This window comes from Neopsephotus bourkii, unplaced genomic scaffold (genome assembly GCF_033783945.1).
Source record: "Neopsephotus bourkii isolate Nb327-2 ecotype Australia unplaced genomic scaffold, CSIRO-AGI_Nbou_v1 NB_1358, whole genome shotgun sequence".
In the NCBI taxonomy this organism is placed as follows: domain Eukaryota; kingdom Metazoa; phylum Chordata; class Aves; order Psittaciformes; family Psittacidae; genus Neopsephotus; species Neopsephotus bourkii.
Genome location: NW_026901837.1, coordinates 1987413 through 2012300, shown reverse-complemented (window position 1 = coordinate 2012300; position 24888 = coordinate 1987413). Strand labels below are relative to the sequence as shown.

The 24888-nt window shown below is 39.5% G+C and overlaps 1 protein-coding gene across 1 annotated transcript in view; it reads right to left on the bottom strand.

The window, feature by feature from the left end:
• Positions 1 to 24888, bottom strand: part of CRYBG1 (crystallin beta-gamma domain containing 1) — a 99503-nt gene that overhangs the window by 39494 nt on the left and 35121 nt on the right. The window contains exon 3 of the mRNA XM_061366755.1: positions 4122 to 5605. Within this exon, the coding sequence (XP_061222739.1) occupies positions 4122 to 5605 (1484 nt within the window). The remainder of the gene's footprint in view (positions 1 to 4121; positions 5606 to 24888) is intronic.

The following is a 24888-nucleotide window of genomic DNA, read 5'->3' as shown; positions in this document are numbered from 1 at the left end:
GAAGGAACCCAAAATCAGCTGCCTAAGAATCTACACAGAAAACAACTGTTAAAAAGCTCTTTTCAGAGAAGAATTCCCAAGAGTGCTGACACTAACTAGCAGTCTGCTCATGTCAGTTCAGAACCAGAAGGCTCTTTGGAAGAACATGTGACCAATAAAAAAGAAAATATTAACATTAAAAATGACTGGCCATGTTTCACATAGCGGCTAATAAAACATACTAATAAACATGCTAATAAAACATAGAAAGAGAAAAAATATTACTGAAAGGGGGAAGGCAGATGGGGAACTATCACAGCATAAAATTAAATATATTTAGACACTACTTTTCATTTGCAGTGCAGCCGTTTTTCCTAAACTTTTCGAAGTTAAATTACTCTATGATTCTTCTTTTTGGAAAAATGAATACAAGTTGCAAGGGACCTTTAAAGGTCAGCTAGTCTAATTTCCTGCTCAAAATAGAGACAGCTTCAAAGTTAGATCAAGCTGATGAAGGCTTTGTCTGACCAAGTTCCAAGTATTTTGAAGGGTTGAGATTTCACAAACTTCACTAGGGAAACATTGCAGCAGGTCAGCCACTGTCACTGTGTATTATTTTTACCTTATATCCCATTGAAACTTTACTGTTGAAATTTGCATCCATGGCCATTGTCCCTTCACTGCACACTTCAGTGATTAATCTGGCTCTCCCTTCTCTATAAGCCCTCTGTAAGTAGCCAGAGATGATTGAGATATACACATCCTCACAGTTAAATCAAGCTGCTTCAGCTTCTCCTCATACACACTATGCTCCAGTGCCATCACCTTCTTAATGGCTCACCACTGGACTCATTGCAACCTGGGAACACTTATTCTGGACCAGAAGAGGAGGAAGGGGTGCAACTCAATAATAATGCCACACATGCAGCCTCATGAGCACCAAATATCTTCTCCTTTGACCTCCCAGCTACAGTCCTGCCAATGTAGCCCAGTACAGGATTAGGGTTCATCTGCTACAAAGCTGCACTACTGACACATGCTGAACATTTCACCAGGACCCTTCAATCCTTTCCTTCTACCTATATTTTCAAGAGGTATCACTAATGGCCTAATTATCTTAACAGACTCATCTCCATACCATCCCTTTGTCAGCCCATCACTTGCACTACTACATGCATTTCAACCTAACAACACATATTTTCCTAACAGTCTGTCTCTCATGCCTTGACACAAGTAAGTTTAATGGTTAACACTGATAGTTATCAGCCACACCTAAAACCTGTTTTAAATGAACAGCTAACACCTCAAAGGTACAGTTTCAAGCTTTGCAAATTCAGGCAAAACCAGCCACTTCAGCACTTTGCACTTTAAATTCTGCAGTATTTCTGCACAGCAGCAGCAGCAAAACACAGAGAAACAGAAAGCTTAGCCCTGGAGCTTCACTCACTACAGCAGGCCTCCTCTAACTGATCTTTCCATTACACCTTTTTTCACATTATGAAATACCGATTTTAAATACAGCCAAAAGATGTGTCTTATTGCAAGAACTGAGTTTCTAAATTTGCTTAAAAGAAGGAGATATTATTTGAGAGTCCTTTTAAGCCTCCACTCTAATTTGAGGGAAAAGCACTGGAAGAGGGATTCACGTAACAGTGCAAACAGTTTCTTACAAACAGCCCAGAGTGGCTGATGCCTACCACCTCATGCTGATCTGCAATGCCAGGAACAAGCAGACACAAGAGAAAAACTAATGCCCTTTTCTTCAGCTACACCTTGCAGCTAACCTGTGGAAGCAAGCACTTAAACCTCTCCCACACAGTCATAAACGGAAGGTGAGTCACACAGTTGAAGCATACTGTCCAAACGACCACGTCAAGCATGCAACTGATGCCAAAACATCAGACTGAGGTGAGAAAAGAAAAACAGCGTATTAAACAGAATAGAATAATTCAGCAAGTGGGCATAAACTACAAAACCATGTCTGCACATCAAATATGACAACTGAAGCCAAGTTTTCCGCTAAGCACATCAAAGTAACTACTGCCTGAGGTTTTATTTGCTGATTAAGATGTACCATCAGCCTCAGTTTAATCTCAAACCTGATAGATTTCCCTTTCAAGAGCTAGAAGCAAAGTGTCCTGTGACTTCCAAGTTGCCCAGTATACAAACATAAAAGGAGAAAATGTTATCATTACTTACAGGGAACCAGCAGAACAGACTTATTTTAAAATTGTTTCTAAAGAAACTTGATTCCCAGAATTAGCACAATGTCATTAGTAAGAGACATTCTGCATTTTCATGTGAAAACTACTTTGATTATATGAAATCCACCTTACAGGAGGCAAACATGCCTGAAAGTAAATTTTTTTCAACATGAAAGGGATTCATCTTAAGTATCTAACAATAATAATTTTCTAACCTTTTAAAATCGAAAAGTTATCTGTTCTGTAGTTCAAAGCAACAACAAGAACAAAAACACACCTTCTAGGAATGGCAGCATCTTTTCCTTTCCCAATTTTACAGCAGCTTAATCCACATCCAGGTTTATAGTTCATATGTTCTGATGAATGACTACGAATTATACCAAGCAGTCTGACCGTACCAATTTGTCTGCCTAAAGAAACTAGTACTGTGCAACGACAGCTACCACATGCATGCAACACAGCAATCCCCACCCAGGGCTAAAGTTCCAAAAGCAGCAGATAAGGCCAAGATGCAAAGTGCTGCACGCCCCACAGAATCAGGTGAAGTAGAACAAGCTCTTTATTTATTAAAATAAAAGGCAAGTAACTTTTCTGACAGTTTTACTATATGAGTACAGCAGAATATAATTCACTGTACAGCAAGCCAAGGAGATACCTAGAAAAAAGAAATCCAGCTAGGCAAGCATTTATTAACTTCATCATCACTAATGACAGTGACACAAAGAGAAAAATGTGAGAGCTACCTTTCCTTTGAAGTTGTTAAGATACAAAATCTTAGAGTTTAAGTTTGCCAGATGGCAAAGCATCACCACGTACAACAATACCACAATTTAACTTTTAGTACTGTTTTTAATTCAGTTATGAATGTACAAATCAGATGTACAGTATTACAAGTCGTGCAAATTAAATTGTTCCCTATGCTTCTCAGATGTGGGAAGCATAATTGGAATCATATGCGTTTGTTAAGCCATAATGTTAAACCTTCACATCTCACTAACACAACACTTGTACCTGAGGGGGACTTACAGGATTCATTGTACTCTGACACCTATAAATGAACATACCAGAGTGAGGAAAGCAATAGAGAATTGTAGGTAGCCATGAAAATCAAACAGTAATGACAAACGTAATAAAATGATTCACTGTAGAAGAGAACGTCATAGAATCCAGGAAATCAATCACTGGATTCATACTTGTGATTACAGTGAAAGCTATAAATACATCCACTTCTTTACAGTTCTCAGCAAAGCACTGATTGCCTCTGTTTGACAGATGACAACTTCCTTGAAAGCAAACCCAAATCCTGAAAACTAATATATGTGTAATTCTACATGTCTGATATTATTCACATGCATAAAAATTCACATGAGTCATCCTGCACATACTTATGAAAGCAATTATAACTATTCAAATTTCTGGAGTGTGATTTATCATATCATTTGAAGGATTGAGTTCTACATTGCATCCTACATTTCTTCATAAAATAATAGCTGAACTTCTGTTGTTTCAAAGCACAACTCGAACACATTTCTTAGTCAAAGATTTTCACATACCAAATCTTCAGCCACATTATCAGCTGTTTACAAATAACAAGGCTACATTAGAGTCAATGACAGCCAAACTAATACCAGCAACAATGGGGCACTGATGATGACGACAAAGCAGCTTTTATATATGTTAAATTATTCCATATAATGGAATTGGCAAAGAAATTCTGTATCCATTTAAAAAAAAAGAAACCAAAACATGAGAAAAATATTTTTCAACACCTGTGAGCTACAGCGCTTGTAATTATGAGACATTTAGGAAAAAAGTCAGTTCATTACTGAAAATATTCTAGATAGGTAACAGATACAGTACCTAGTGTTCCTATAGAATCTTAAACACAGATACAGGCAAAATTACAGCTATTAATTGCAACTAATTTATGTTACTTACAGGCTAATCTTTGTCGTGACTGTTCTGGAAGCATCCAAACTCTTCAGCTTCGAGCTGTCTAAATCAGAATTTGTCTGTCTCTCAGCTGACATACACAGGTCTCCATTTTTAATCCCATCGGTATGCAAGAAAGCTCTTCCATCCAAACCACTACCATGTTTTAGTGCCTTGGTCTCATTTCTGCCTTCAAACACCAAGGCAGTGTCTTCTGCCTTAGCAGCCAAAGAAACTCTGGGAGACTCCAAGCCATCTTCTCCAAAAGCTGCAGATATAGTTCCCTTTTCCAAAGTTCTTTTCGTCATTGGGTTACTCTCTGGTGATCCTAAAGGTTGTCTTTTTGAGGAATAATCTTTTACCTGACCCTTCAAACCAGTAGGGGAAATGGGGACAGCATCTGACTGATTCTTTCTGTATGATCTTCTCCTTGCAGTGGTTGTGTTTGTGATCTGCTGCTTGCTTTTGTCAGCTTCAGTTTTAGATGTCCCTTTGTGAGCAGATCCAACCTTTAGATCCTGAATATTACCTGGAGAAGAGGAATTCCTTTCAGGAGTCTGTTGAGGAGACTTTGTTTTTCTTTCTGAGTTTATTACCTTGTCTGAGAACACCTCAGAAGGGACATCATCATCAAAACCAGATTCTTCTCTTGCAGTAATCTCAGTCTGGTTTCTCTCTCCATTTGGAATGTCACTAGACGTCTGAGATTTTCTCCTTTTTCCAGATCTTTTATGAGCAGATTTTTTATCCATTGTGTCAAAGTCACTACAATTGTCTTCCGATGTAACAGTCACAGGTTCATCAAGGAGTTCTTCTGTTTTTCTAAGATAGATATCAACTGTTAACACTCTAGCAGAATATGCGTGCTCACTCGCTGCAGATTCCAACTCATATGGCAAATCCCTTGGTTTCGCATGCCCAGGCTCCTCAGCCACCCACGTGTTCACAAGCTGCTTGTGGCTTAAGATACTCTTCTCTAAGTCTTCACTAGACAAATTTCTCAAGCTTTTTATGAAATCTGGAGTTGTAGAATTATTTATATCGGTGGTGGATTCCTTCTCCAGTCCCAGGGTTTCCACATTGAGGCTACTCTCAAAGAAAGAGTTTTTAATGGTTTCACTGCTGCTGCTCCAATCTGCTGACCACTCGCTGTCAGAAGATACTCCCCTACTACTCCATTCTGAAATAGTATCACGATACAGCGTTCCTGCTTCCCCACCAAAATGATATTCCTCTGTCTCAGAAACAGCACTTACGTCTCCCACTTGCTTCTGTACTTGAGGAGCTTCGTGTCCTTCCTTTGTGTGCCTACAATATATTGGCTGTACTCTGTGAGGAGAAACTGACCCCTCCCCTTTTCGATGTGAAGTGTATTCTAGGGAACTTTTGACATGTTTCCTTCTTCCTGTACCAAATAAATTTCCAAGTCTTTCCAAAACTGGCTTCTTTTTAGTCTCTTCTCTGGAAGAATCCGGAAGTTGTGAGGTGGACTATAAAACAAACAAACAAATAAACATTTGGTTAATGTCAAAATTATATAATATGTTTGTTTTTATTAGCACCACCTAGGATTCCAAAGGAGACAGTGAATATGAACAGCTTCTTGAACAATACTAGCTCTCAAAAAAGAAGAAAAACAAAACCCTCAAAAACAACTACAATCCAAAAATCCTTCTATATGTTTTTGCCTGTATTCATATACAAATACGCTCATCTTGCCTTACAGTATCATCATTATAATGTCTGAAATCCAACACTTTTGCACAATGAGTTAACATCACACAGAATAATAGAGGAAAGCAACCTGGTGTCTGCAAGATTTGGGACAAACTACTTGGTCAAAATTTTCCTTACAAAAACAAGACTGGTGAGTTTAACTTTCCTCTTCATACTGGGTGAGTGAGTTTTGACACTCATGCTGGCAAAGAATAGTTTCAAAGGCGTAAGTTATATTACTATTCATATACTTCTCATTAACAAAGTCCAACAAATACTTGGCTTGCGTTTTGGGCTAGAAAACTCAGAAATATAAAAGACACTACCATCATTCAATGAGCATTACTGGGTCAAATACTGCCCTGGATTACTCTCGGCAAGTTTTCCCTTACAACTTCTAATTAACATGGTAAACAGGAAACACGCAACAGCATTGCCGAGTACACATGCATATTTGCATTTTAATATATTAGCACTTTTTACATGCCGGTACGATGAATACTTGTTTTGAGATGTCTATTTCAAAACACCACGAGTATTTCCTACTTCGGGGGACCGGACCTCACCAGAGGAGAGGTCACCTCTCGTCAGCACAGACGTTTTAGACCTGGGGGGGTTTTGCTGCAAACACCGCGACCGCCTTACATCGCCCAGGCGTCTCCACCACCTGGAGAGCCCGCACCCTCCGCGCAGCCTCGCGGCCACCCTCTACCCTCCACGGGGCGGGCCCAGTGACCCCCGCCGCTGCCTCCTTCCCCGGGGACGGCTACGGAGCACTAGCGAGTACAACCTCACCTCCCAGCCCCGTGAACCCGCCCAGAAGGTGAAGTCCGTCGAGGGACTGTTCTCCCCCCTCCCAGAACGGGATGAGCGGGAGGAAGGAGCCGCGGACGAACTTTAGCCGCCCGGCTCCGCAGGTGCAAGTGCCGGCACCTACACGCGCCGCAAGCGGCCCCAACACTCACCGCCAGATGCGGCTCGGCGACCCGTGCGCAGAGTTGCCCCTCACGCCGCTACCCGCACGGCTGCCTGGGCGCCAGGTGTCTGGGCGCTCCGCCTCGGCCCGCCCAGCCAGGGCACCTCGGCCCGCCCTGAGCCACCGCCCCGGCCGCAGGCAGCGGCTCTACCGGGCTGGGCCGCCTCTCTCGGCCACAGAAGGAGGGGTGGCTGCGTAGGGCAGGCCCTCAGCGAGGATGAAGGCCGAGGGGCAGCGGCAAGCGCGGGAAAGCGGGCGCCCTCGGCCACGGGCGAGGCTTCCGAGGGGGCGGTGGAGCGCGAGTGGGCGCCGCGCCCCGTACGTGCCCCAGCAGCCAGCGCTGCGGCGGCTTCCTCGTTATTGAGGGCAAAACACCGCCCCGGGCAAAACCGACAAACTTGTGATGTTGAGGGAACAGCGCCAAGGGTGAAAGGCGGGCAGTCCGCTCCGCCCGGCTGCCGTGAGGGCTGCCCGGCCTCAACCAGCGCGCTCATCACGGAGCCTGCGCTCCACTCCGCCGGGGCGAGGGGACGGGACGGGGCGGGGATGCTAGCCCCAGGACATCCGCTTGCCTCCAGCTACTGGGGCACAGAGGGGCGCAGGGGTTGAGTGCGGGTCAGCAACCGGTCGGCATCCCCCCAGTCCCAGCCGCGCGGAGATGCCGAGCCCAGCAACAGCCTGAGGGGAGGAGGCGTGGGTCTCCGCACCAAGTCCCGTGGCGGGACCTGCCCGGGTAGGCATGTTGGGGCCGGCACCGCCCGGCGGCGTAGCCCATGTGGGAGAGCTCGGTTCAGAGCCCTGTGGGCAGAGGAACCCGCATTCTCCACCTCGCAACCAAGAGCCGGCAGGCGCGGCTGCCTGCCGCGTCGGCCTGCCCCCGGTATCCCGGCTGCAGGGGTTCCACGGGACTCTCTCCACCTCCCGCCGCCGGTCCCCTGTCCTCGGCCGAGCCGGCGTGAGAATGACTCCGTGGCCTAATGGTGCCGGCGCTCTCCCCGGGCGCTCAATTAGTATTTAATGTTTAATGAATGCTAAACTACTCCTCTTCTAATTAACGCTTAATTAGTTATATGAAGTGGAACAGCTTCAACAGGAAGGACCACGCAAGTCTCACTTCGGCGCTTCTGAGTCCCCTATGCGGAGGCGGGTTAAACACCAGGTCAACCCGCCGGCGGCTGGTCAGGCGGCCTGCCCTGCGGCGTGTCTGGCCCTCTGGGTATTGGAGAAAATGAGGCCTCTTTTTATGTGCTTGCTTCCTCCTCCGGATGAAAAAGTGTCAAGTTAGTGATTTTTGCTTCATCAACAGACTAATATTTGGCCTCTGCTGTAAAACCACCCCAAACATAAGTCATGAAGCAGTCTTAGCTCCAAGAGACCCTACAGCCTACTACTGCCAGAAACAGTGCAGCAGTGTGGGTTACCCAAACACATGAAAAATACATAGGACCTAAACTGGTGAATATGTAGAGCAAGCTTATCATGCTGCAAACAAACAGAAATCCATGGCAACCCTTTGCCAACCTTTCTTACATGTGTTACTCACACAACTGGTAAGTAACTGTACCCCCAGTGAAGTCTGATGTCTGCACATTTAGTGATCTTCTACCAGCAGGTTTTCAAATACGGAAGTCTACAATCATGACCCTGAGATTAAGCTTTTTGGTTGTTGGGTTGGTTTTGGTTTTATTTAGAGATAGTGAAATCTGCTAATGGTAAAGTTTGATGTCTGTTCTTCCCTCCCTTTGATGATTTCTTTCAACCAGTAGAACCAAAAGGCTCACTTAAAAGAGCAGCTGAGGGCTGCATTGAGTTCATGCAGTTCAGACAGTTAACATGCTTTAGTGATAACAAAACCAACTTTGAATTTCCCTATCAGATCCAACAATCATAAGTAATGCAGCCCAATTACTATGTAATTTCTTGATTCTACGCATGTATTGCCAGTAATAACTAATTGTATGGAAGGTATAAGGAGACAGTAATGAACATTGCTAGTTAAAAAAATAGTAAAAATATGTCATTTTCAGGAACACTTAAAGCAAGCCAATAAGTGACAATAATTTATCTGAAAATTCATAGTAACTGCAAGTGTGAGGAGGATGCATATATTGTTCATACTGAAAACTGGTAAAACACCAACATTTCACTTCATTATGATGTCAATCTGCATATTAATATTTGGATGTAAAATAGCTGTCAGTCTTCTAACTTAGCTGAGATTGCATTATCAACCTGACAGTCATTATTACACTTGCAGTCAAGCTTTGGGTTTGCAAGATTGCCCTTGGAAAAAAAAAATAGTTACTTGGACTGTGGATCTGGATTTCTGTCTTCCCAGAAGCTTATTTTCATAAAGTCCATGGGAACTTAATTATCTTTGAGACGTCTCCCCCTTTCAAATGTAGTTTAAACTGTCCAAGTTCAAAAGGTGTTGGATGGAAGGGAGGAGGGACAGTCACATAAGCCTTGTTTCCTCAGGGAACAAGGCTAAAGATTTTTGCTTGATCTTGAAATAGCTGCCCTATGTAAACTGTTTTGAAGTAATTTCTTCATACAAAGTAACTTAATTATATACAGCTCTTTCAAAACACATAAAAGACCAGGTACTTGCCCTGAAGAGCTTGTATTTTAACTCAGATAAATGTAGGTGAGCCAGTATTGCCAGTGCAAGAGGGCACAGAGACTGAGCTTCTCAAGAGGCTTCGAAGTGGGGCCCAGCCTGACAAAGCACAGCACAGGAATGCTTGACTTCCAGAGTACAGCACTGAAATGTTTGATTTCCAGAAGGCAAGAAGTATCCTTGCTCTGCAGATCAGGCTTCTTCAACACATTTCTACTCAAACACTCTTACCCTTGAGACATGAGATTTTTCAGAAATCCCTGATCAAAGGCATTGGCAACTAAAGAAAAAAAAAAAAAAGACTTGCCTATCCATTCCTTGGACAACGTGGAGGAAGCCATTTCAAATACACTGCATGAATCTTTAAAGCAGTGTTCTAATCTGAAAGCAAAATGCCGCCTTCTTAACCAAGAAATGTAAATCTCGTTTTATTTATATTCATACCTGTTTATGTTAGCATTAAAATATTTCCTATGTTTCTGGCTGGGTTTTTTTCTCATTAGCTAATACAAGTTGCCACAGCCAAACCCCTAATTTAGCAATGTAATTAAACATGTGCTTTCCTGGTCTCCAGTGGAGAGAACGCATAAACTACTGTGATTTGTTGAATCAGGACTTCAGGCTGTGTCTCAAGGGATCAATTGATGTTATTTTCTTAGATTAGCTCATCTGAGTCAGCGGAACATTACTGGAAATACTTCTTAGAGCACACATTATAGAAAATAGTATTTTTACTAGTCATTAGCAACTTCGTGGTAACTAATAGGTGGTAATATCTGTAATTTAAACATTTATTTGCTAGCTTATGTTTGCATTCAGAGGGGAAAAAAGCAACAAACAGTATTTAGTGAAGAGTAAGTTTGAGCTTTATCATTCACTAGAAGGTCATAAATAACTGAAGTTCAGGTAACATGCAAACCTCTGAGACCCTTCTATCCTTAACCCTTCTAAGTTCATATTGGAATGACAGCAACTTTGGGTACCTTTAACTCACAGTATCATATTCTTTCAACCATGAGAAGCAGAAAGTCTTGGAGTTCTAGCAGTCACGTGATATCCCAAAATGTGCATTAGCCAAAAACATTTAAATGAATAAACTACTACTCTCCAGGCTGTAGCATTCTGCAGCGACTGAGTCTCAAATATTCAGCAATAGCAGTGCCAGGCTTTTGTTAAGCTGAAAATACATCTGGAGTATTGCTGGCACAATGTGCTGGTAAAAAAATACTATAAAAATACTAGGAAAACTGGACATAAGGATGTACAAATCAAAGCTAAGAAAGAAAAGTCTGAGAAGTCAAGACCCACTTCAAGTCCTACTGAGAGAAGATGCCATACTGCTCTCCTGCAGGTGAGTGTCCTAACTACTGGTAGAGAAAGAGGGCAGCTGTAGACAGAAATAAAGGCTTGCTGCTTTTACTTGTTTTCTTCTTTAAAAAGCATGGGGAAAAAAAATTATAGCTAACAAAACATTTGACCTGAAACTATATTTTTGTTTTGTTGATTCACTGAGGGGAAAAAAAGCAGTTATATTTCAAGTTAACTTAAACTTAACCAGTTACCTTGCCATCAGTCAACTGCATATGAATTACTTCAATTCACTGTAATTTTTCTTTGTTTATGCTGACCCTTCAGAAAGCCACAAAAGAGGGGTTGCTATTATGAAAAGTATGACTTACTTACATTATTTTAACCCACACTGCCTTTTTCTGAATACCAACAGTTTGGCATATACACATTACATTTTTTTTAGCATTTCTTTTAAATACATCAGATTCCAGGCTGACAGTGTCCTCTTCTGAGTCAAAGAAAGCAATACACTTCAACAAGTCCACTCTAGCACGGAATTCACTCCCTGCCTCTTCCAGCTCTTTGACTGCTACGCTTGCAGAGGAGATAAACAGCAACAGCTGGATTTTAAACAATTTCAGCTTTACCTAAGCTCTGTATACAGGGAATGTAGTTATCTAGCTCAGGGAATTTACCTGAGTTACCAAGGAACTATAAATGTGAGACTTTTAAGCAGAGAGAAGTGAAACAAATACAAGTTTTCTTAATAGTCATATTTTTTTCCACAAACTATTTGTATTTTCTATATTCTAATACATCAGGGTATTTTAGCAAAACAGTTCATGTCTTCAAGAGACAGGACCTGTCTGCTTAGAGTTTATTTTTTCACTGTAAAACTAAATTTTTAGCTCAAACATGCACTGAAAATTGACCATTTTGCAACAGTAGTAGACTAATAATTATTAGTAGTAGACTAATAAGAATACCGAGCCTGCACCTTTAACTGATACTTTAATGGAAATAATCAGATCAAGAAGCATAGGTTTAACTATTAAATTCCATATTATTTCTTAGGTGCTAAACACAGAGATTTAGATATTGTATGTAAAAGAAAACCCCCAAATCCAGCAAAACTGAAAGAAACAAATCATGCAATATCAAGTAAATAGAAATCTTTTGAAAAAGCTCAGGAAAGACAAAGAAGCATAAGTAAAACTTGAACAGATCTTTACATGAGTGTTTAGGAAACAAGGCTGATAAAAAAGAAAAGGCATGTCAGAAAAGGCATGCCTGCTCCCATCTCCTCTTCCCCAGAGCTAGTTATTTCCATATACTAAAACCTTTACCCACTCCCCTTCTGTCAACGGTAGCACCTGTCAGTTAAAGAGACACTTTATAAAACTAATGGAGATCAGTTGATTTTATGATTTAAAAAAAATGTGTATTAACCCAGAGATTTGTGGTGGGTTTTAAAGAGGGGGAAAAAAAAGCGTGCTATTTGCCTTACCATGATGATGATAATTCTTTTTGCTGTTTACAGAAGGATAAACAAACTATGGTGTGTGAGATGCAGTCCTATGTGTCATTAACCAAACCCTTTTTCTTAGCAATCCTCCCACGCTTTAACCCCTTCTTTCTCCTGCCAGCACTCGGTTAAAAACAAGCAAAAAAGGAAGTAGTATCTGACTTGAGCCTTTCCAACTGATAAGTCATTTGGCAGACAAATTATAACTATGAAATGGGCTCAATTAGAGGATAGGAGAAAGCTGCAGATGGGTGGCAGCAAGTCCTTCAGTAAACACCTCTACAGAAGCGGAGAACCTGTTGCAAAGAACTGTGAACTTAATGTTGGGCAAATGCCTTACATGCATTAATTAACATGCAATACTAGAATGTAGATATGCAACAGTAGGAAAAAATGTACCACACACGTTGGTTCTCACAAACTTGTTACTCTCTTCTGTTCCCCATTTAAGATGGCTAAAGGAAAAAAATTACTTGTGCCTTTTTCAGTAAGAGATTGATTTATACAGGCATCCTTGGTTTTTCACCTTCCTGATTTGCTTTATTAAATCTCTATTTTTCTGGTGATTTATGGTAAAATTATACTAAAATGGGACCTGAAAGAAGCAGAAAAGAAGCAGCATCAAAAGTAGGAGCAGGGATTATTCAACACTGAAGAAATGAGAGAATATTTAAACTCTCCTGAACTTGGATGACTTCCAGAAATAAAATTATATGCAAAAAATAGCATTAACATAAATTACTGTACTTGTAACTCTTTGTGTTTCAATGTCTCAAAGTGAGAAAGTTTGACATTAACTAGCTTCACATCTTTGCTCTCAGGATTTTGAGTCTTGCTGCTGGGTCAGAGCGTATTATTAGATAATCTACTCAGTGTAAAGATTCAGCAAGAGACCATCTCTTCTGAAGTAAAGAGTAAAAGTAAACGTTATCTGTGTTTTGTTCTGAGAGACAGGAACTTGAAAGTACTTTTTCTGTTGAGCAGTAGAGGATAAATGGCAAAAGCATTTTGGAGGGGAAGAGAGAGACTTAGAACTCTTTTAGTAAGAGTCCCTAACCACAAGCCACAACTAATATATGTAACCTCTTTCCTTTTTTAAATTCTGAATGCAATTCAAAATTATAAAGAACACGGTACACAAGTGGTTTTGCATTTACTAGGTCTCTTCTGTTTTGTGACAGCATAGTGTTCTGTTGCAAACTAAATGGTGTATATTGGTAAGTACAGATTTAACATGAGTTGTCTAATTTAGATCTGTAACTCGGTGCAACACCTCCCAATTCTTTTTAGATTGCGTATTTCTGTATAATTACTGGGGATAGGAGATAGGCTTCTTTTGCTGCAAATCTAGGAGTGTCTGTACAACAGACTAAGCCATAAATCTCTGGAAATCAGCTTTCTTAGGCACCATCAATCCTGATCTCTTCCCCTTGCTTTCATGCAAAATTATTGCTGTCATAGGAGCTCCGCAGTCTTAACAGTTTATGACATTTGCAAAAGTCTCACGGCATTTCAGAGCACATGCAAGAATTTCATAAAAGCATCAGTAAATTGCAGAGCAACCCAAAGTCAGATGCTATGACAAAGACTGGTATTTTCGCTAACACTACTGAGCCTACTGTCAAACAAAACCTGCTGATAGGTCAGCTAAAAATGGACAAGTGATAACTCACTATGTTTTCCATTCTGCATCATTCTCATCTAAGAAAACGTATTTTAAATAGCAATCTGAATTTATTTCTTTGCTAAGCACTTAGATACAGTAAAACTGATATATATTCTCAGAAGAGAAATTATGCACACTGAAAATACCTTTGAAATCAGACTGTGGAAACTATTAAAAATGTCAGAGTAATTGTAACCCTTGGATCTCATTCCAGATACTCTACTCTGTCTCCTCAAGACTGTTTATACATTTCTACATTAAATGATTGTGGGACAAAGAGGAAATAATCCTAAGGAGCCATATATAATATTAGCCTTTGCCAAACCCGGCACTGATGTGGCTGCTGTGTGCTGTCTAACTGAGCTGGTTCCTCCCAGGCTAGCTTGGGCATCTGTACATGATTCTGCATGTAGCTCAAGAGCAAGGCAGGATTTCTAATATGCTCCTGTGCCCAGTCTTTCTTGTTAGCTAGTTCTAAATACTCAGCAGATGGAGGATACAGATTGTCTCACTCTCTGCTTTCACTAGATAGGAAACCTAGGTTCTTATTTCCAATTCTGATTCAGGCTAGGGAAAATATGCCTAGGAGTTAGTTTAACTAACTAAAGCACGTACGTGTTTTAGTCCTTCAGTGTCTCTAGCTCTAGATACATAAAAGTAACCTGTTCTGTCATTGAAATTTAAAAAACCAAGGTTCTTTTCACTGGGTAAAGCAGATAGTCTGGAACTATAAATGGAAAACTAAAGGCCTGTTGCTAGCAATGCAAGGACTTTCCCCATGTCAGGCACAGTAGACTTTCCCCCAGGTCAGGCACAGGCATACAGGGCAACAGGCAGAAAGCCATTCTGAGTGCTGTGGTATTACTGTGAGACTGTAAAACTGTAAAAGAATAAAGATGGTAAACAAGCTGCAAACTGGACTGCTAACCTGACCAAAGCCAATTTCATAAAGAACAAAGGGAACTGTATGTTTGACATGCTTGTTTAGGGAAGCTAATGTGATGGTCCTGAAACAGGAAAAAACTACTGTATGTTTATGACTGTGAAAACCATTTAGTAGGATGAAAAATGACAATATTTAATCAAAGTGTATTTAAATATGAAATTAATAGAATCTCTCTTCTCCACGGAAGTTCTGACTAAGTAAAATGCAACTTCTACTACACATTATGCCAGGGTATCATTCGGTACCTTTAAACAAGCAGAATCTTTCAACTGAAATGTGTTTCAAGTCAACCCCCCAATATGAAAGCACCCAACACAGCACTTGCTTTGGAAAATTTGGACATGACAGTCTGTGTGCTTCAAACAGCCCTTTTGTAAAATATATAAAGTGTTTACACCCCTTGATAACTTCTCTGATGTACAGATCTGTCATCACGTACAGCGGAAGAGTATTAAGTACAAGGAACTATTATTACCAAAATACCATATCCTGACTTTATAAAAATGGCTGGACATCTCATTTCACATTTGAATTACAATGCTATAATTTAGCATTTATTCTAAATAACAGTGTTCACCTAAGGCTCCCAGAATTCCCTCAAACTAATTATTATAATAATTATTACAGAGAATTGCCATATTGTTAATTAGAATTGACTTTATAAAACCAGTACAGAGAAGATAGGCATGACTCAAGACCCACTGGTTCCCTGCAGTGCAGTGGGCAAAAATTAAATCAAGTGGAATACTCCTGCAAACTCTTTGCTCTTAATCCCACGATTACATCAGTATCGTCTAAATATTCACCATTAAGCAAGAGAAACCTCTAAAAGAAAATGCTTTAATGAAATGCATTTATATTCTTAGCTGTGTTTATTTTAGGCTCTGAACAGAAGTCATTAGTATACAAAACATTAAAATAAACAATATGTGTCTGTCCAGAAAACAGATACATTATTACTTCTGAGGAAAAAGGGAGATGTATGTTTTCCTTTTATTACAGATACCCTATTACAGACATGTTGCATTATCCTACACTGCAACCAAACTACTAAATGCTAGCTGCTAAAGAGATCTAACTACAACAGCAGTTAAACATCATTACTATTACTAGTGGATAACTAGGTAAAAGTTCAAATTCCTACCTGGTATTCTTAAAAAAATATTCAGGTCAACTCTAAAAATCTATTTTGTTGATTATCAATAACGCAGCAGGGAATTGGATCAAACTGGATGACGCTGTACTGTTCAGAAATACCAGCATTTCCAGGAAATGTCAGGAAACACACAGGTTTATTGAGTCTGCACTTAAAATTTCTGAATAAGAAGTTAGTACTACATCAGTTCTAGTGCTGGGCTTAGACTACTTCAGATCCTTTCTAAATAAAATATGGTAAAAATACTCCATTAACAACTCTTGGGGACCACTTTGCATAAGCTTACCCCATTATTTGTCAGGGCTTGAGAATGTAGGAGAGAGATGGTTGTCTAACATTAAAACCTGGTAGACAGCAAGTGCTTTCTGTACATGGAAGGCAGGCATGTGTCTTCCCTCCCATTCCTACTCTACCGCTTCCCTCTCACAGCTTCTTGGAACCTGGTAGGAAGGTGGGGGTGGCAAGACAAATCTCTCCTACTCTGTATGGTTCTCCTCTACCTACCTACTCTTTTAATCTTCAGGTGATTCCATCTTTTGTCTCTGCTGCAACTTGGGCTTTCACAGCCAGCCACATGATGAACCTGACAAGTCTATTCAGTTTCCCAGCTGTGCACAAGGCTCTGAACGGGAGCCAGCAACAAGCACGGTGAGCTTCTGCATAGCTGGGCAGCTGCTTAGAAAAAAACCCTCACAAACTGCCTGTATTTCTTTCATGCTTGGAAAGTGATTTTCTTTTTCATATCCAAGAGTCAGGAATTTATCTGATAAAAATTAAGTCTTATATGTCAAAGAAAAAGCATACCCTCAGCATTCCCAGAAGCAAAACGATTGTAACTCTCCTTGAGAAGGGGGAAAGGGAATACCCAGAATTAGCACTGATAAGCCATCTAAAATCACAAGTTTATTTTAATTTCAATTCTGGTTGCTAAACCAGCATAGTTTGTTTAGATTTTTATAGTTTTTTAAAGCTACACTTTTTAATTTCTGTTTTCTTCCTAGACAATTATTCTGGTTTTCAGCAAATATACCCTAGAAATCAACTTGGTAAAATGAGAAGGATAAAAAAAAAAAAACACCTGGGGGGAAGGGAAGTGTAAAGAGGGAGAGGAAAAGAGGATACCTTTTTAATTGCATGCTATAGGTATAATTTAGAGGGAGTTACAATGTTAAGTTCGAGTATGAAAAAGAAATTACTGTAGAACAAAACTTTCTATTCTGTTTAAATCTTTAGATACTTTTTGCAGCCCTAACAAATTCAAAACGTATCTGTTGCAATGTTATCCACTGTGATTTTGAAAACTGTATGAACAATGCTAGCTTGTAGGTATGGTAGATTTGGGGGGGTTTTGCGTCTCTAAATCTTACTCAAACAGTAGTTTATGCAATTCTTTATTGAAGTGGATCACACTTTGCTTTTGCAGCTCTTGAGCCATGGCAGATTGAGTGCTTGTTTTAAAGGGATAAGTGAAGAGACATTCCAGCTTATTGACTGTAACTCAGTTCTCAAGAGAGTAAAATCAGAAAGATTAAAGTTTTTCATTACTACCCTTTGCAAACGCATTATTATACTGCATCTGGAACTACAGAGCAATAAATTACACATATATGCATATATATGCACATTCCCAGTTGTGATTATGCATTTCATAGTGAATAAAGTGGCAAAAGCCTGGTCAGGAAGAATGAATTATTAGTAAAAGCTTTGTGTCGCAACCTCCTCAGGTCTGAGGGTGCACAGGTGTACTGTGCATATGCTGAGCCACCTGGTCACATAGCATGGCAGAATGGAAATAGGGTCACACCCAAGGAGAGAGCACAGGTAACTGCCAAGATCCCGAAAACTATTCCAACACATTGCACAAGTGTGGAAGTGGTACAAGAAAAGCAAAACAGTCTACAGCTCTCCATGCAGATCACTGCACGGTAGCCTAGTGTGGAGGCCAGAAACAAACCCCTGATGATTCAAAGGGCAACTTCACAGGACTTTACTCACCAAGGGAAAGAGAAGGGAGGAGTATGCCCTTTGGGAAGAAGGCAGTAAGGTGCCCAGTGTCATCCTAAGAAAGGGTTACATACTAGCATGAGCAACATCAGTGAAATGTTGAAATGCTATGTAGCTAAGTGTTCGGCATGATGATACACAAAGGCGGGGCAGATAAAGGATGGACACTGATAACATTGGACTGCATGGTACACACTCCCATGTCACCATTAACAGACTCATTACGTACTGTCCATGCTTGATCTTTAATGACAGACCTCCTTAAAACTTTGCAATGCACAAACGGTTCATTGCTTTCTGTCAGCAATGCCACACTGAGTATGTGGCTATCCACATTACCTCACTCCTGCGAAGTGCAGTACTGTGCTGGTTTGATAGACCTTTTATCTTGTCATTGCTTGGGGGACAGCCCTGAAGATCTCAGCCCTATCAGATTCCTGGACCACTGCTCACATGACTGTTTTTTAAGCCATCACTAACCCTCTCAAACAGAAATGCATTTTCACTCATTGCATCCTCTAAATTTGTTCACAGTATTACGTCGAGCATGCAAGAATTAAGATGAAAATTCCAAACAGAGCTCAACACAAAGGCTATGCAGAATGCAAGTCCAATGTAAAGTTGGACATAGCCTTTTTATAATTCTCGTGCATCAAGGTGGGTGTGCTGAACTGCTTGGAAGGAGAGTTCCCCAAGTGACATATGTCTTAAGTTGCCAGACAAGAGTAAGTAAATGTAAGCTATATGATATATGTTACTATTTTAGGGTTTTTTTTTTTAAACTGAATGTAAAAAATCCCAACAATATTCTCAATAAACTTTGTGAGTACTTGAAGGATGTCTTTCAGAGTAAGGATCTACTAAGAATTTACTAGTATTGCTACTCTGCTTTCAAATTTATTTATATTCTAAAGGGGTGGAGGAAACCTTCTTGACGCAATGCATCCACTGCTGTCTTGAATACCAAAGTGTTAGACTACAAGACAGACTCCCCTTGCCCCAGTATTTCAGGAGCTGTGTTTTTTCTATGAAAACAGTAATGTCATTCCATCTTCCCTCTTGTCTTCTGCACTTCTCTAAGGCCCATGTTAGTTATCAGGTTTAGTCCTGTACACCTGCAGTCAAGCACAGCTTAAATGTTCTTATGCTAAACTCCTTACTGAAAAGCAGCAGAAATGCAAGAGAAAGATGCTTTCAAGGTCTCCCTGAAACTGCCGTAACCTAGTTGTTATTTTTAGGATATCAGAGAGTTGGTGTCTTCAGAAAGGTTGAAAATGCAAAATGAAACCCTTTTAAAGTTAATATTGAAACGAATTTGTGGTTCAAATGGGGATAAGAGAACTAATGAGCTGGGAATATGGAAAAAGAGTGGACTGACAAGGAAATTGCAATGATGCCATCAGTCTAGTCAGCAGAATGGTATTTTATTAAACAGAGAGGTAATTTTATTGAGCAACACTCAGGTTCTGTTGCGGACAGCTGAGAACCTCTCTTGTGCTGTAATTAGCCATAAATGTCCAGACTTTTTGGACGATAAAAGGATGAGGAGGTCTTTAGTGAGCTGTGTTACCAAGCCAAATCATAATAATCAGATAGTTTTATAGTGGACCTGATGTCTAAGTTTTTTAATATTTGGACTTCTCAGAATTTTGGTCACTGCCTACACAGTAAGTATGACAGTGCATGGATAAATAGCTGCTGGACTCTTCTGTCTTCATTAGTAACAAATACAGTTGAATTGAGGGCATGTGGCATTTTATTTCTGTGAAAGAACCATAGTTTTATATCCAGAATATCTCTGCTACAATGCTATGAATGCTTGCTGTGTCCTGGGAAATCTGAGCAGAACGATGCTTAACCAAAGGCACATAAAATTATAGATACTAACTCAGGAATTCTTAATTCTGTTGTGCTTCTGACAGTTCAATCATGTTAGAAAGCAAATTCTATTATGAATGGCTTACTCTTCTGCCATTCAGAATTGAAATTACCAAAGAATTGTAATTTTTCAACCAAAGACATAAAATAAACCATACTTGGAGCAGAATCCTAAAAAATCCATAACATTACCAGATACCATAAATTTCAATCTGGTAACTGAAAGCACTTGAATGACAGGAACAGCTTATTCTGTCTTCTGAACTCTCCTGCATACATTTTTGGGTTTGCTTTCCTTCCTATCTGCTATAAATTTAATCTATATCAAGTAGGTCTTCTTGCTTTAGTGTTCTGGCTTGCTTTGTTTGTTTTTTTACTTGTTTTGGTGCCATGTTTTTGGCCTTTTCTCTGTGGTATCCCTCTTGTCCCCTCTTCCTCCTCCTCTCAAGGCCTTGACAAGGAACAGATACAGACAAAGCAATGAATGTGAAATTACCACAGCCCAAAAGCAAAAATGCCTGATGTAACAAATTCATATCACATTTATCTTTATTTGTTTTATATAAAGCAGACATGATATCTAAGTTCTGTCAGACAGAGAAGCATCGCCAACGGTGACTTACAACTATAGATGACTATCCCAGTGTCCTGATTCAGCACTCCTACAGGTACAATAGTAACCATGCACTATTAAAAGTATATTGCTTGTACAGGGGCTGTGCTATGTCTATAGTTTTTAGTGTCAATATTGAGAAATATTTATATTAAAAGACAGCAGAATAAGTTATTAAACTGAAAGAATTAACAAAACCATAGTTCAGACCTCTGCTGTTATTTAGTACTATTCTTTATAAAGTGCTGGCATATATGTGGGTTCTTGCTAGCAGGTGGTGTTACACAAAGACCGTCAGCACATGCTGTGACCAGCTTTGCTTTGTTTCCTGATTCTGAGCATCCCTTTCTGTCAAATATACTTAGAGTAGTCAACACTGCCATTATGCCTCTGTAGACCATGCTCCTAAATACGCTCTCAATGGAGAGTGCTTCAATAGAAGCTATCTTTAATTTATTCCCCCAGTATTTTGTGGGTTTTAACATTTTACCATACCATTTCAGGTTACTGGTTTATGATACTACTCACCAAATACTGTGGACAAGTCATTTAAGATACAGTGGCTTCTCAGAGTGCTAGTGTTTGTGGGAGTCATCACTGTGACTTAAATGGTCAGCATTTAAATTCTGTCCCAGTTCTGTATTTTCTGGCTTCCATGATGTAAATGGAAGTGCTATTTGAATTCTGTTTGCTTCTTGTTGGTTGTGTTGTTGTGGTTTTAATTATGAAATGCATATTTATCAATTAAATAATTCTGAAAGAATATTTCAGTATTAATCATCTCAAACTCTTGCAAAATATAATATGACTCAGAGCATCCCGTAAAATATCTAAAAGTTTAAAGGACAGAGCAAATGAAATATTTGCTAAGTGTCTAAGTCCTTTGTCGACCATATAAGAAATGCTGGCATAGCCAGAACAAAATGAGGCATTCTTTTTCCCTTCCCACATCTCTCCACCCTACTCAACTGGTTTGGTTTGAAAATTTGATTACTTCAGTGTTCTTCTTGCATTAGCATCACTTTTTTTGCCCAGATCATAGCATGGTTGCAGCCCAAGAACAGGAACAAATTGCATAGGCAGAATAAAAGGAAAAAACCCCACAACTTAGATAAACTATTATAATGTTCTTACGTTTTCCTAGACATTTAAACCACAATAAGAAATTACTGTGTTGGCCAGCACAATAACATCCTACTGAAATCCATTATTAGAAGCCATACAGAAAATTAATAATATAGCTATTCTGAGTGTTGTCAAAGAAATGTTGCGATTCATCCTCCATCATGTTTGATCTTTTTCCGTCCTCTCTATATACCTTTCTCTTCAACTCATATAAATACATCAGGATAGCTTCTGGATTAACATCCCCCAAAATTCCTTCAATTCATACATGCATTTAATATACATCCGTACATACAAATCTGTTTACATCTGTATATATAAATGTAAACAAAATTCCTATATATACTCTAGCTTATAAAAATCTCTATTGCATAATTTTCATTGATCTAAACTGAAGAAATGTATTTATCCAGATTTTGCATGAATTAGGGCACTAAAAGCATGTAACATGCAAGTGACTCTCATAGGCAGACCTGGCTATTTAAAGAGGTTAAAATTTATGCTTTAAAATTCAAAAATGGGAAGCTACTCTGCAGGAAAGACAATGGGGAGCAACGTGATTAGAAAGTATCCCTACCAGAGTGAGCACAAGTATGACTAATCAAAAAGGGAGTAAGCAAATGCCACCTTTTTGTGAGGATTATCAGGGGATTTTGAATCTGTCTATCTGTAAGAGGGGGAATTACTGGTAGAAAAAAAAATAAAAAGGAAAGGAAAATGATTCAGGCTGTCAAGACTGGGAGGAGGATAGAAAGTGCAACCATTATTTTAGGGAAAGAACTTATACTTGGGGGAAGAGGGTGACTGAGAGCATTGTGCACTGGTAGGGGTCTGCATGGAACATGCGCTATCAGTGAGACCTCCAACTCAACTTGAGTGAGCCTTGCTGTATTTCCCACAGAAGTAACAGTAATTTATCAGGTAAAGAACACAACAGTTATACTGAAGAAAAAGAGAAAAAATAACAACAAAAAAAAAACAAAAAAAAACCAACAGCTCAAAGTGCATTATTTTTTACAAAAGTTGACGGTAAGTGCAGTTAAGCAGATAGAAATTCTGGCAAGAATCCTGATGTCCATCACAGCACTGAATAGGATTTTTTCCCTGTTGTTTTAGGGTGGTTTTTTTTTTCAGATAGTAAGCCAGCAAGCCATAACCTATTTCAAACAGCTGAGGACCTATCCAGATTTTAAAAGAAAACAAAATGAAACGAAGAGAAAGTATCACCCTTCCTTTTTCTCCTGCAGTCTTGAAACAAGGCAGCTTAGTGCTCTCCTGAAACATTTGGGATTTTTTTTCTCCTTTGAGAAAACCTACACCAGCAAATATTATCAGCCCCTTTGTGACTCACTTCATAGGATTTTGGCTACAAGGTTTTGTTTAGCTTTCTGGTTCCAGGTTGGAGAGGGATGCCTTCTGTTCTTCTGGTCTCAGGTTTTGGGAGAAGATCAGTTAACCACTGGAAGGCCTTATCTATTAAAAACTGTGGTGAACTTTAAGGCAAAGACTTGCTCTTCTCAGGGCAGGCTCCTATCACCTATCCACAAACTGGTAATTTTGTTGTCTGTTACTTTGGAAAGTGGTTCACCTGCTTTCTCACTTACTTGGTATTGGAAGTTTATCAAATGGCAGCATAAAATGCTTTGTTTCTACTGTTTAAACATCACTGTGGGAGGTGATTTTGCAACACCGTGGGATCCCAAATAGTCTTTAGGTTTTGTTATTTGAGAAAATAAAGCACTGTAAAGAGAAGCAGTATGAGGACCTGGGCTGGATGTCTTGCCAACATTTCTCTGAGCAAGGGAGAAATGAACTGAAAACATCTTAGACCCTGATGAGCTATCCTCTTGAAAGATGAGTTGAAAGAGCAGGAGGAATTAGGGATCTGCATATCTGCTGTCTCAGGAATATGGCAAAGGCAGTGATAGAATAAATTCATTTAATCCAGTGATTTGACACAGAATCAAAATGGGCTTCCATGGCCACACCTGGGTGTTAGAAGTACTCCACCCAGTTTCCTTCATTTAATATTCATGTCATAGGACTAGAATCTTTGTGTGAAAGGCAGTGGCTGTGTTCAGGTAGCAAGTAGGTGTGAGAACTCTTATCTAGATGGAGAATCCTGAGAAACCTTTAGACAGGTACCTGGTTATAGGTCTGAAAATATGACTAATCAACACCTGAATATAAGAGGAGAGACAGCATTAGAGCACATAGATGTGACTTAGGGAAAAAAAAACCTGTTTAGACCTAAGTATCCCACATGGAATTTTAAAGTCTAGATTTTTTGTGATCACTATTTCTAGTGCACAGGAAATGTATGTATGTACTGAAGGATTAAGAACTCTTCATTCACTCATTTTATGATCAGCAGAAGCCAATCTAAATTTGAAATTGTTCCCTAGAGGAATAAATGCTTTTCATCTTAACTGCATGGAAACATATCAGCTTAGAGTCTATTTTTCCATTAACTTAACCAGGGTCATTTGGGTTTGCCATATCACAGGTAGGACGCCTCAATTCATATTAGTATTTTGTCACCATTAAAGCTGTATGACTGCAAAATATATATTTATTTGTGATTTGGTCTTCAAATTGAATTATTGTTTATTCAAACAGAACAGAATGAATCAATTCAGGAACTTGTTTATTCATTCATAGTGAGAACACTGGCCACATTGTTTTATTAATTAAGCAGTTTTAAAGATACTCTTTAGAAATAGTCATAAAATCAGGGCCACAGCTATCTACTTCATATAGTTTATGCAACAGCTGAAATATTTTTCAATGTAGATCTGCATAGACATTCTAAATATAAGCAGGAATCTAACCAAGCTATTTTGCCTTCATTTGCAAACAAACTCAAAGACACCAAATAATCCTCCTGTTTAGCTCCAGTAAACACTGATCAAAAGTCTTATTTGGAAAAAGGAATATGCTGAGTTTTAGAAATATAGAAATAAATTTAGAAATATTTATTTCTAAATATAGAAATATAGTGACATCTAGAAATTACTTGGTTTGTGGTGTTTTTTGGTTTTGATGCCTTTTTTTGTTGGTTTTTGGGGGGGGGGTTGGTGGGTTTTCGTTTGGTTAGGATTTTGTCTGTTTTTTTGTTTGTGTTTTTTTTTTAATTTATTGTGTTACCAAATTACTATTTGCCAAAACACCAAAAGAATAACTGCTAAACCTTCAGTTTAGTAAAACAAATGTTTTGCACATTAATTAGTACAGGACTAGAAGAATCAAGAAAATTAA